At 43.5% G+C, this 13,813-nt stretch overlaps 1 protein-coding gene across 1 annotated transcript in view; it reads left to right on the top strand.

Moving 5' to 3' along the window:
• LMAN1 (lectin, mannose binding 1) overlaps positions 1-13,813 on the top strand; it is a 249,386-nt gene that overhangs the window by 32,617 nt on the left and 202,956 nt on the right. The window contains exons 2-3 of the mRNA XM_085630506.1: positions 6,860-7,014; positions 7,102-7,209. Coding sequence (XP_085486632.1) covers positions 6,860-7,014; positions 7,102-7,209 — 263 coding nt within the window. The remainder of the gene's footprint in view (positions 1-6,859; positions 7,015-7,101; positions 7,210-13,813) is intronic.

Raw genomic sequence — 13,813 nt, 5'->3', positions numbered from 1 at the left:
CTACTAGCCTATCATAAAAATATTTGTGATATTGTCCTAGGCTTTTTTTCTTTGATATGAGATAGTGTGCTGCTTTTGTAAAAATGTTGCTGTTTTAATCACTTTAGAATTAGACACAATTCTAAAGTGTCTACAATATAATTTAAAATCCAAGGGAACATAAGACCTGTAAACAGGGCTTTTTATATGTAACCAATGCATCAGGGCTATTTGTTACAAGCAAACAACCATAACCCACAGGTTCCTACAAAAGGTCTCCTCCTTTACTAGAATAAAAGAAAATTCTGCTCATTCAGGAATTGTAAACTGCGTAGCTTTCTTTCTAGAAATTGTATGAATGTTAACATTGTTTTCTGAAGCTTTTGCGTGATGTTTTCACTGTTTTTAAAGGGAAGGCGTTTTTATATGTACTCAGTCAGCACTGCTGTTGATAGAAAACAAGTATTCAGCGCTACATAAATCAAAACAATGCCACAGAATTCCGCAACACACAATTCAGAGCCTCACAATTCCACACAACAAAATTACAATCCACATAATACCACTCAACACCACATAATTCAACTCCACCTAATTGAATGCTACTCCATACCACATAAATACATTCCACATAAATCCCCTCTGACACATAACAATCCACATAAATACACTCCACACCATGCCACATAATTCCATTCAACATATTTTCCCTCAACACCACACTGTTCCATGCCACACTATTCAACTCAACACAAATCCATTCCACACTACATATTTCAACACCAAACACATTATTCCTCTCCACAGCACAATTCCACAACACACCACATATATTAAATTTAGAACACAGAATTCAACATCATACCACAAAATTCAACAGCACACCTCATAATTAAACTCCATTACATAACAATCCACAACACAAAAAGCCATTCCAATACAGTCAAAAACACCAAATTACTATTCACATAATACAACTGCACACCAAGCCACATAATTCCACTACACAAATCCACGCCACACAACAATGCTGCAACTAACAATTCCAATCCAACTCATATATTTCCATTACACACCACATATATCCACTCCAGTCCATAACACATAAGTAAGATATTTACATTTACAACACCAATACCTCTAACTCTTTCTCTTTTTACCACCTAAACACACAGATCTGTGGCTTAGCTATTAACTATTTGTTCTTTTTCGTCACAAAAACGCAACACTATCCACACAGTTCCACGCCACACAATTCAACTCCACATATTTCCAATGCACACCACATAATTCAACACCAAACCACATTATTCCACTCCCATTCACCATTCCACTACAACTCAACAACACAATTACACAACACACCACATATATACAATCCACTCCAAACATATCCAATCCACACCACACAATTCCACATCATGCCACAGAATTTAACAGCACACCATATAATTAAACTCCCCTACATGCCATTTCACATAATCACACTCCATAACACAGAATCCCACTCTACATGATTCCAGTACACTAAAAACCACATAATTACTATCCACATAATTCCATAGTACACCATGCCACTTAATTCCACTACACAAATCCTATCCACACCATACAATTACACAACTAACTAATCCAATACAACCCACATAATTCCACTACACACCACATACATACACTCCATAACACATAGGTAAAAGACATTGCCATTAACAATGCCAATAGCTCCAAGTCAAGCTAATTAATGCAAGACCTATTGCTTTTTTTGTTGAAAAATATCCCATCAGTAGCATAAGTAAGGGTGCAGTACCTTATATGGCTAACCGAGGTCCCTTTACAACTCCACAAAGACGCCTAGTAACAGCCTGTGGTACTGCCCCCTTTTCTTGCTTTGTGGATTTTCTTTTATTACTTATGCTATGCTGTGATATTTTTTAACAAAATAAAATCTAACAAACATTCTCATTTGCAACATGAATAGCTGAAACTTTCAGTAAGGCTACATCTATTGCATTGCAAATGCTTGTTTTACAACGGCCTCCTGGAACTTGGTCTGACAGCTGCCTACGGGTTGATTGAGTGTCCAGCAAATGCTGGATCTTTGGATGGGTGCCAATACGGAAGGATTGGTGTAGATTTATGACTACAGTAGGCCCAACTTGGAGCAGACAAATAACGCCCAATACTGTGTACTGAATATGCAGGCCCTCGTACAAGGTGCTGAAAGTTTATATGAAAGGAGTGGGGTACAGATGGGGCCACCCATTCCTCCTGATTTTCACCTGGCATGGCCAACAATATCACACAATGAGGTGAAGGGAACCCTGACCATGATTGGCTCGATGCCTTCTACAGACATCAAAAATGAAAATGCTCCATCAAAGACCTATCCAAGACCACAAAGAGAACATTTTTAACTGGTGACATGAAGATGAAGGTAAACAAAACCAATGAAAGAGGCTGTGGACAGTGAGAGAGTGGAAGCTAGCTCACATCTGCTGGAGAGAGAGATCCTGGCAAAATATGTGCCAAGGATACACCCCAGGCACCTTGGATACGAACAGTGAAGGGGAAGTTTGAAAATGAGACATAATTGAGCCCAGTGACATTTACTTGGGACAGATAAATTACTTGCAATGGAATGAGGGTGGGTGGGGGTTTGTGGGACATTGATTAGTGTTTAGTCTCTTCCTGGTTGTGACAATGCTAATTGTATATTGGGATTGCATGTGTATTGTATAGCACAAGAACAAGAGCAACGTCCTGAAAGATCTGGGGGTGATGGACAGACACTGCAGACTAGTTACTAGCTGGGTAGAGCATTTTTATGGAACTTAAGGGATTGGGTAGGGTTGGGTTGTCTTACACTGGAACCAAGAGGGGAGAAGGAGAGCACCCCGAACTGATCTTATAAAAAAATGCAAGAATCAAAGAGGCTAATCGCATGGGCCAAGTGACATATACTTCACTATGCCACATGATTAAGATAATTAGCTTAAACACACTGAGACTCAAATTCTCCTCTAAAATCCTGGTGTTTATGAATGTTACCTTTCTTGAAAAGGGGACATTTGCTTCTTATAAGAGACCGACCTGGCATGAAAAAACCGGAGGGGTGGCATTTCTTCTAGAGTGGAATTTCCGGGGGTATTTCATTGACATCCGACCTGATGCCTGCTGCCAGCTTCTCAGTTGTCATGTGTGGCACCTTTGTCCAGCCTATGCTTTTTAGCCAGCAACAATCTTCCTTTTGAAACTTGTAGTTTTGCTTTTTCCATTGTAATTGTTGCCTCCAAGTTTAGGTATGTGGAGTTCTGTTTGCTGATTAACCAGAGCTGGTTTCAGTCATCACGCTTTGAATGAGACCGTTTAACATATATGTGACCACCTACCTCAACGCTTTCCCCAAGTTTCAGAGGCCGGTTAGTACGAGGCAGCCAGTCCCGCCACCCATGCCATCAGATGCATGTTTTTAAATAGGCCTGTATTGCATAAGTAAGACTGTCATTTTACACACATGCCAACCTTGAATATTGTATTTTCATTCCTATGTCTATAGAGTGAGTTGACTTCTTTAGCACGTGAAAAACACACTGAAGAGGTCTGGTCTGAAACTATTGACTGTCAAAGGTTCCCGGCCTCAACCTTCAATTAATAATCTTAATCTGCACTTCTCCCCTGTAATAGCAGCTATGTATTGAGTTATTTTTAATTGTATTTGTAATTTTGTTGCTTTTATGGTTACTGTTTGTTAACCGAATAAAGTACATTTTGACTTGAATCTTAATCACCAGTGTGCCCAAGGAAGGACGTTTCGAGGCTTGAAGTAGAGCGGCTGCAGGTTGCCAAAGAGACAGAAGGACGTGGTGCATTTTTGGAATTTAACAGTCGCGGACCTACATTAGTCTTGTTCATTTAGCAAAAGAGAGCAGAGAGGAAAGTAAAGCTCGTGCCCGTGAGTTGGACGCTCCCCACAAATCTGAGTTTGGTTTCATCTCGACTTGGATTTAATTAGTCAAAGTCATCCTGAGCCACCTCTCAGCCTGCGTGTATGTGGTTGGTGTCAGAGCACTGGAGAACAGTCTCTTTAGACAGAATCACTGGAGCAGATTCTTTTTCGGAGAGCCTTTCTTCTAGACTGGAGTGCCTACAAAGCATCTACAGATTGATGCACCTTGGTGATTACTAATCACTCAGTGCAGCTCCTTGTCCTTGATATGTTTTACACTTTTACTTTCTTAATATTTTTTCATTCAGAGGTTTCAAACTGGAGCATCACTGTATTTTACTGATGCGAACACATCCTTCTCCTCAAGTTGGATGGATCCCGTGCCTCCTTTGGCAATTTGATACCCAGCTATATATTATTAAACCATGTAATTAAATTAAACACGTCAGTGGCTTAAATGCTTCCAATACAGGAAAAATCCCCCCCCCCTCCACCTCCCCTTATAAAGTGTGCTACCGACCTGCTTTTGATTATTCAGCTTTCTCTGGTTGTTTTAGTTTTACTGTGAGAACATCAGCCCTTGCTTCAGGAGTCTGCTATGCAAAATAGAGTGCTTCCCTACTACAAAAATGCTGTATTATTTCCCTTGTTATAGGATCTATCTATTTCATACTGTGAGTATTCTGAGATCCTTGAATTCACGTAAAACATTTTTCACCCAGTATAATTGCAGTATGCACTGAGGAAGGCACTGTCAACGCAATTACCTTGCTTGATTGCATATATTTGTAACTATTTAAGGTAGTGGTCATCAGACGTTTTTTATGCCATGTTCAACTTGAGTGTAAGAAAATAAAAAGGCTTGGACCCCAGAAGGGGCATAGCCTGTTGAAATGTTTAGTGAGGAACATTGAATACTGCTGGCATTATTTATTAGTAGTTAAGCGATGTTTGGGGTTAAAATTTAAGAGAATCAAGAATAAACATGATCTTTTGTGGTGCATGGCCCACTGATACTCTTTAAACATACAATGTAAATTGTGCTCCATGGCGTGTACAGCACAAGTAGCAGCTGCAGTTCAAGCTTCCCTCAAAAACACTGAACAGACAAAGCACAGCTAGGAGCGCAGTGCAAGGTCACCTAACACACAACAACTAGGTGCAGCATTGAAGGCCACAGATAAGGTACAGCAGATGTTGCAGCAGTGTCCGCTTTCCTCTCTCACAAAACAGACACAGTAGAGGCAGAAGTCGATGCAAGTCGCCTCGCAAATATGTCGTGTATAATTTGAGCAGTAGAAATTCAAGGTGGCGGAAGGGTCCTCCTGTGGTTAGCAAGGCAGAATTATGGCAGATGTGAAGTGGATCCTCCAATCCATCACCATCCATCACAGAACGTCTGGTGAGTCATTAAGTGATTTTCACATTACCTCAGCCAGTGCTCAAAATTCAGGTGACCCTCCATAGATACTTCATCAACTCTAAGACATCCTAAGCTATTACTCCGCCACCCTAAGTCAGCCCTCTGACAATCCTCGTGATCCAACATGCAATCATTGGCAACCAAACTGACTTTAAGATCATACACTAGTTTTTCAGTCACCCTTAATCCACCCAAATATGGTGCTCAGACCAATTCTACAGCAGTCAGGCTGTAAACTTCAAACAATCAATCTGCTCTTGATCCAAAATATGTTGACTCGAAGCCAGTCCGAGTGACACTTGACTAACTCACAGACGCTCAGGGGGCTCTTATATCAATACACTCACCCAGCTAGACTGCAGAGCCACGTAAACACCTAATTTGTCTTTTGAGCATGCCACATTGCCTTGATCACCCTAGTTCAGACCTTCTTTAATGACCCTTCGATAGCTTCAGTCCATTTCTGTGAACTATCAGTTCCTCATTTTGAGCCTTAACGTAACCGAAGTTCTTCTGAGCTCTTCAGACACCTTTCACTCACTGCAAATGGGGCAATTTCTCAGCAATAACAGTCTTTGAATCTCCTTTCTAATCTACCCTGAATTCCTCTGTCCATATCCTTTCATGGTGCATCAAGACACTTCACTTAACTGCAGCTCGTAGGGTGCCACAGAGTGGCATACATCAAAACTGTACCTACCGGTCAACCCCCACCCAACACCCAAAAGGGCAAAAGATTTCACTTAGGTTGGCTACCTCACAGATTTACAAAGGCATTGGACTAAGTGTGGCCCTACCGAGGGCTGGGGTTCCCCTGCACCGCAGCAACTGCCCCTGGTACCACATTTTCTGCAAGCAGATCCCAGTGTTTAAACAGGACTGCAGAAATGCGAAGAGCTCCTTTACAGCGCTGTACAGAAGACATATTAATATTGCTGCAAAACTGGGGCAACGTAGCAAGTAAAAAACAACACAAGTGTGAACTGTGTATGTAAATGTATATCTACATGTAGATATATATCTGCATACAAAAATTGGTATTTTTTCATGCAGTGTGTTACAACAGTCTTACAATTTTGATGCACTAATTGCAGACATGCAGGCTCAAAAATTAGCAAGACACCGCAGTAGGTTCAAAAGGTAGTTATAGTAGAGATATTTGGATAATTATCAGTTTACAATGTATGGTCTTGTCAAATTACTACATTCCTTATACACTTGCTGCACAGATCGGCATGTGAGCTACTTAGCTTAAATTTGTATCCTTGCCAAGATAACTCAAACTTTAATTTTTAGGAGAGTGATTCGGTGTATGCCATTGAGTGGTGTGGTATGATAATGAATGCCACAAAAGGCAGTTAAGTTAACCTTACAGTTTTTAAGGTCTTATAGTGAAATAATGTGGTTCAATGATCTTCCATCTGCCTTTCAATGTTACCATTTGTTGTACCTTTTTATTTGTATCTTGCAGTTTTTACTTTATCCTTGTACTGACCAATGTTTTCTTCCAGATGCCATACCCAGTGCAGATCAGGTACGCATAACTCCATCGTTAAAAAGTCAGAAAGGATCAGTGTGGACGAAAAGCAAATCAACTTTCGAGAATTGGGAGGTTGAAATAACGTTCCGCGTGACGGGAAGAGGAAGAGTGGGAGCTGATGGATTGGTATGCTATTGGGATTTTTGAAATACAAAGTATTATAATTTGTTTTGAAACTCTATTTTTACATTTGTATTTTGCTGCTTTTAACAGGCAATTTGGTTTACCGAAGCACAAGGCTTAGACGGTGATGTTTTTGGGGCATCTGATTTATGGAACGGTGTTGGCGTTTTTTTCGATTCCTTTGACAATGATGGCAAGGTTAGTTGGTGACCTTTTTTTCTCCCCATTAAACTAAATCTAAATGTATGTTGGTTTATACAACTTTATTCAGGTTTCATCCCCCTTCCCCTCCCGTTTCACTTCTGTAAAAAGTTTTTCTCGGAGTGTTAGATTTAATGACTCCCACTATGAACTTACATTTCAAATACAGGGGTGATGATACCAGCACATTGTTACCATGATCCATTACCTCTCAATCAAGATATCATTGCGATGGGGGAGGGGGAGGTGAAGGAAATGAGTGCATATCTGTATGTCTGATTCCCTGGGTATGTAAAGTCATGGCATGGACGTTGATTTGAATAGATTCAAGTCATTGTATTATTGGTCCATCAAATGCTTTGTTTGAAAGGGAACAGTGCAAGTATAGTGCCATTGTATACTGCCAATCACCCTAGCATGAAATGTCTGCTCCATCTATGTTTTCTCTACAACAAACAAGTGACATGGTTGCGGTTTGACAAATTGTGCTGATGCACACACTCAATGTCCATATATAGTATAAAAGTTATTAAGATAACACAAAATTCAATTGGGCTCCTTATCTTTTAGTCTTCTTTTATTTCTAAGTCTTCCATTCCCAACGCGTTTCGTCGCTATGGTAATCAACTGTGCGACTTCCTCAGGGCTGGAAGTAACAAATAACCACAATTGTAGTACCATGGTTGCGGTTTGAGCTTCCCCTTTTCCCTGACTGTGAGCCTGTCAGTCTATTCTTATCTGGCGAAGCCGGTGTATGTGGGATCAATAGATTGAATTACATTTACTGCCAGAAGTAGATTCTGGTTTGTCTTTTAGTTGACCTGTGATGTAAAAATGAGGAATCCTACTTCAGTGACATGTTGGACTTTGAGACTGGGCTCTGAATCAAAATCTACGGTGCAGAGTGCCCTCCAATTTGGCTGTAAATTTACACTAGGCATCCTTTGCTCTGAAATGTAGCACTTACAGTTGCAATCGTATCTGTAAACCGTATAAAAAATAATATATCAGGAAAGCATTATTAGTGGCTTTCAGGGTCTTTATTATTTACTTAAAATGAAAGAAGTAACGATGAAGAGAGGATACTGTATGCACGAATGAGAGTGCAATGAGGGTATGGAAGAATTTTCAGATTGGGGGTGAGGATAGACAATATTGAGAGACCATAGCAAAGATTTGATAGCAGTCTATATTCGAAAATAACCTATTTAAGGATATCCTTTAATGTCGATCAATAGCCATGATGTGGTGACGGAGTACATTTAAGATATTGATAGTGCAGCCTAGGAAAGTCGGTTAGCAATGTTCCTTAAATGGTATTTTGTAAAGCTGAGAGGTCCAAACAGTTTTTACACAAGGATTGCTTTCTTTCCAATGAGTACCTCTTCCGCTATATTCAAAGGTGTCTTTCAGTGCGTTAGTGAGGCTGAGAACTTGAGTGCAAACCATGTAATGGATGTTTAGACTCCACATCACCTGGTGGCGCCAAATATTTTCAGTGCCTTATCAGCACAAAAGTATGACTGAAAGTGGTCTATATTTGGAAAGGTTGTTGCTATGCACTAAGGACCCGATTACTTTATCGAGCGGAAAGCCTCTGACCAGCAGTCCTGGGTAGAATTTATATTTTTATTATGGGGAGGTGGGGAGCACATGGCCCATCTCCCCAGGTCGATTTCAGTCCCGGTGCCCCCCCACCCCTCCGTACTTAAAAAGGGAGAGGGGGCCATAAGGAAACTATAACTCGTGCCCTTGCCATGCACTGCTAATTATCCCATATAAGTCATTACCTCTTCTATGACATCATTGATAATATCACTGTGATATTTCCAATAAAATTATTGATGAGAAAACTGTGCATGGCAGGTGTGTGAGTTATTGTTACCTTAGGGCATGAGTTATAGTTTCTTGAGATCAGTACAACTATAAATGCTGAATTTCTATGATTTTGTATGTGTAAAATCTGAACCTAACTTTAGCGTCCTTGTAACCTTAGATTTTTTTCAGTGAATTTCTATGTTTTTGCAATTGTATTTCCCAACTATAATGTCCCGGTAACCTTTGCATATATATCCATATCTACTAATGAGCGCCAGTACAAAGTTGTAGTTAGGACCATGTTTCCAAAGCGTTTTTTGGTTTGCCTATATCTTTGGCGCCGTTTGACAAATCTTCACAAACTTTTTAAAAAAAGTTACCCGGTGATACTAGTTGTGCACGGAAACTTTTGGGGCTATCCGTCAAGTGGGGGCCGAGAAAAAGGGGGGGGGGGTCAAAAAAAGTGCGTTTCACATGTTCATTCCCTTCGGGCCTTTGAACATGACTACAGCCCGAAAAGAGGGCACAGTACGAATACCCTAACCCCAGAGCCCTGGGGCCTCGGCAGGGCAAAAAAGCATTTTATTTTAATTCACAGTGAAATTCGCAAATATTGACATATTGCAGTGAATTAAAAAGAAAACGACAACAAGCACGGTCTCCTGCGCTTGCTTTTAATATTGCCTCCGGGTGGGCCAGGTCCCGGAGAATGCAGACATTCAAGAATAAGAAGGGCGGGTACATGAGGCCCCCCTCCGAGGGCTTATTTATTCCCAGGGGACAGCCACCTCCCCGGGGCATATGGCAGTGTTAATGTGGGTGTGTGTGCGGTGGTCCCGGAGACTACCACCTCTCTGGGGCTATAAATAACAAGCATTTGCAATGCAATAGGTCTCGCCTTAACACTAGTTTAAGCTATTGGCATTGTAAATGACAATGCCTTTTATTTATGTTTTAAAAACAAAAAGAAAAGGCATTGTTATTTTTAATGTTAATAGCTGAAACTTGCGTAAATGATGAAAGGCAATGTCTACAAATATTTTCCCCAAAAAGGGACAGTTCTGGTGCTTGCGCCCTGCTGCAGGTGGAGACAAACCTCACAGACCCCAGTGAAGTCCCATCCCTCCTCAGAAGGGACCCCGGCATGTATGCCCCGTCCTCAGAAGGGGTCCAGTAAGACAGGGTGTCCTCTGTACCGGCTTTGTTTGAGTGTACTCCGAAAGGAGCGCGGTTTGAGTGTGGGTCCTCAAACGTCAGTCTGGAGTGAGATTGCGTGCCCTTAAACATCAGCCGGGAGTGAGAGTGCGTGGTCTCAGAAGCCAGCCCGGAGTGAGAGTGCGTGGTCTTAGAAGTCAGCCTGGAGTGAGAGTGCGTGTCCGCAGAAAACAGCCTGGTGGGAGTACGAGTCTTCAGCAGGCACCGTTATGTGAGTGCGTGACCTTTGAAGAGAGCCCTGCGTGTCCTAAGATGACAGACAACCGTGACTGGGAGCATGTGTTTTGGAGTGAGCTCGATGTGATAGTGCTAGCTGTTAAATGCCTCATCAGGGGTGTTAAACGCTATAGAAATACAATTACAATACAATATTGCAAAAGAGTGCGACAGAGAGGAAGTGAGAAAGAAAGAATAGAGGGAACTTACACAGACTCACAGAGATTAACAGACAGACAGGTAGAGACATAGAAAGCAAGTGAGGGAGAGATGGGAGACAGAGCAAGAGAGAGAATCAGTGAGACAGAAATAGAGACCTAGACCGGCAGAGTGGCAACAGGGAAAGGCAGACAACAAAGAGAGACACGTGAAAACAGAGGCGCATGCTGAGAGAGTGAGCAGGAGAGGTTGACGGACAAAATCACTCACAGCGAGCCATAGGATAGCCAGAGAGAGATCTGCCCTAGCAACATGGAAGTGACCGCGCCCTTACAAGTATTACCCCAACTCAAGATGGCGCTACCCTGGGGATGTACTTTAGATCTCTGCTCACTGCCCAAATCCAGCAGGTACAGGTGGTGGCTGATGCTTACATCGGTTTAAGTGAAAGAGCACGTGCAGGGTGGCAGAAAACTGAGCTCCAGTCAGTTCTGACTGTGAGGGTAAAGCATGATCTGTGTCTGTGCCTTGGGTTCAGGCCTGTGCTGGCAGGACCAGTACAGTTTGGAGGCCGAATGACTGCAACATGGAAGTAGTGAGGCAGTAAGCAGTGAATACTCAAGTTATCTATACTGGACTGTTGGGATAAATACAGCAACACCCGTGTGCATGTTTGTTTATTAGGATGGCTCGTCCCAAAGTTTTGCGTTGTTTAGTGTATGCATCTTCACTCGCAGGCACTATAAGTATTTTTTTATATCATACATGTATAACAGTTGTTGATATAGCGTGGACCAGGACATAAAAGGAGTATCGAAGCGCTTTACAGCGCATTGCAAGGATCTAATGAGAGGAACGCAGAGCTCACAGTAAATAACAGCGTCTAATAAGAACTAGTTAATCAAGGATTACGTTGTTCTTACAAAAGAAACGCATTTCTGAAACCCTACCATTTTCTGCATATACATGTCGAAACTTTCATTCAGCTTTACAAATTAAACTTGGAAAATGTATTACTAATCCGTCATTTCGGGCAAAACCTGTACGAGGCGAAGTCCCATAAGTGAATTGCCCTGTGTTGATTCCTATAGGACTCACTGTGGCATCTACAGCCGAACCCCCTCATTTTATAGGTTTTTGATTGAGATTCACAGATGAAGTCCCCAAACCGTATTTTCGCTCCGCCGCCGGGGGTCTTATAGGAGGGTTCACACGCGGTGTATTTGCTTTAACCAATGTTAAACAGGTGGGCGGCGGGAGGGTCCCCCTAATTTCGCTCGGCCCCCTCTCTGCAGGAGACCCCCCTTTTAACCCATTGTCAGGGCCCTGAATGGGGTTATCAGCAGGGTCCGGCCGCTTTTAGTTAGACACGTCTTCTGTACGGCTCCCATTGTAGGACGACGGTCTCATAGAGCGCTCTTCTGCCTCTTTAGAGCGCTTCCTGAATGCCCAGAAACGATCTAAGCCGGGTGAATAATGCGGTACAGCCGAGCAAGTCTCCTCTTCGCGGATCTGAGTGTGCACTCCTTGAATATCTGAGGGTGCGCGTGCACACTCACTCACGCACATATACATGTGCTTAGGCAGATTGGTCAAGGCGTAGGCACCAGCCTCCAGCCGATCATTTTTATTGCTCCAGCTTCATGTGCAGTCGCAGTCACTCCCTTCCTGTGGCCTCGCACGCGCAGCAGCCAGGACCAAAAATCGGAATCCCAGCCCCAGGCAGAGCGTGAGCACAGGGACCACCTCCTCCTCTGTGGCTTTTAATGATACTGGCAAAGAGGTGACCAGCGATCCCTGCTTCCCTCGACTCACCCAGTGTGCACAATTAATCTCAGTCGCGTGGCACTGATGGGCGTTTAATTTAATGACGCCTGCCCCTCGCACCCCAGACATGCATGTACTTGGCCGTCACTCTCTAACACGAGGGAGCGAGCGCGCATGCACAAACAAACGCCCTTAGATATCATGCCAGGACGCAATAGCCCCAAAATAATGACATTATCGTGCTTACTATGGAAAACCTTGGCTGCAGGCAGTTGGCATAGCAACACACAAGGAAGGCCATTTCCTGGCTAACGAACAGGCAGCCTCCCTTCCCACATAGTAAAATAAAATATAAAGAGGTTCTCGTCATAGTAGGCACCCGGCATTGCTGCTTCCTCTGCAGGCTGCGGTGCCGGTCAGGGAGCCAGATGCAGCCCGGACGGATGCTCGCTGGAGCCTCCTTCCACAGCCCTTCCCTCCCGGTACTATAAAACATTCAGCCCACGGAGCCGTCACGAGTGCAGCGGGGCATTGTTTGAGCGTGCAAAATGTGAAAGCGTGGTGGAAGCACACTAGACGCCGTGAGTGTGCACATCTGCTGTCCGGCCGCAATCTGACATCGCCAGAGAAGAAATGGCATGAGTGTGCATATCGGCTGTCTGGGCAAGTGCACATCTCCTGTCCCCCTTCGGCAACCAAGTCGATGACAATAGATCTTGCCAAGGCGAGCAGCGCATGCACTGCGTCGCTAGGCGAGACCTAAAAATTAATAGGGAGAGAGCCTCCCGAACCCCTGTGACCACCACCTCCCTGGTGTTGCAAAAACCATTAAAAAGTGGGTCTGCGGTCCCTTGCAGACTGGGTGTCCTGAGTGACACAGTGAGATGTGGCAGTCGGGGGGGATGGGATCCCCGGGGCCGAAAAACTGGGATAGGAGGGCATCCCGGCCCCCTCTACTCCCCCATTTATTTGTGGCTAGGCCCCGGGGGATGGGGTTCCCAGGGCCGAAATCGGTTCGGGAGGGGTGGCTGCATGGCCCCCCTCTCTATTTAAATTTCCTCTGGGCCCTGGGGTGATGGGGTCCCCAGGGCCAAAATCGGTTTGTGGGGCTACATAGCCCCCCTCACACATTGTCGTGGCCTGCCCCGGGGGATGGGATCCCCGGGGCCGTGCTGGCCCTGATGCTCATTTCACAGAAATTAAACCTCAACAGGAGTCAATTACAAATATAAACACAGCAGGTGCCCCCGTTGAAGTTTCACTTCTGTAAAGGACAAATTATTATTCCTTTAAATTGCTAGGAGTATGCAAATGTAGTAATCACTTGGATGCTTTCCCGTTTTGCCCCGCCTTCCTTAGTATGCCATGGTCTTTCTGCCATTTTGCCAAGTGGCCCCCTAACGCATTTTGCTCTGATTTGGTGGCG

This window comes from Triturus cristatus, chromosome 2_1 (assembly GCF_964204655.1).
Source record: "Triturus cristatus chromosome 2_1, aTriCri1.1, whole genome shotgun sequence".
NCBI classification, from domain to species: domain Eukaryota; kingdom Metazoa; phylum Chordata; class Amphibia; order Caudata; family Salamandridae; genus Triturus; species Triturus cristatus.
Note: the sequence above shows the minus strand (reverse complement) of the source record. Positions and strands in the feature narration are given on the sequence as shown.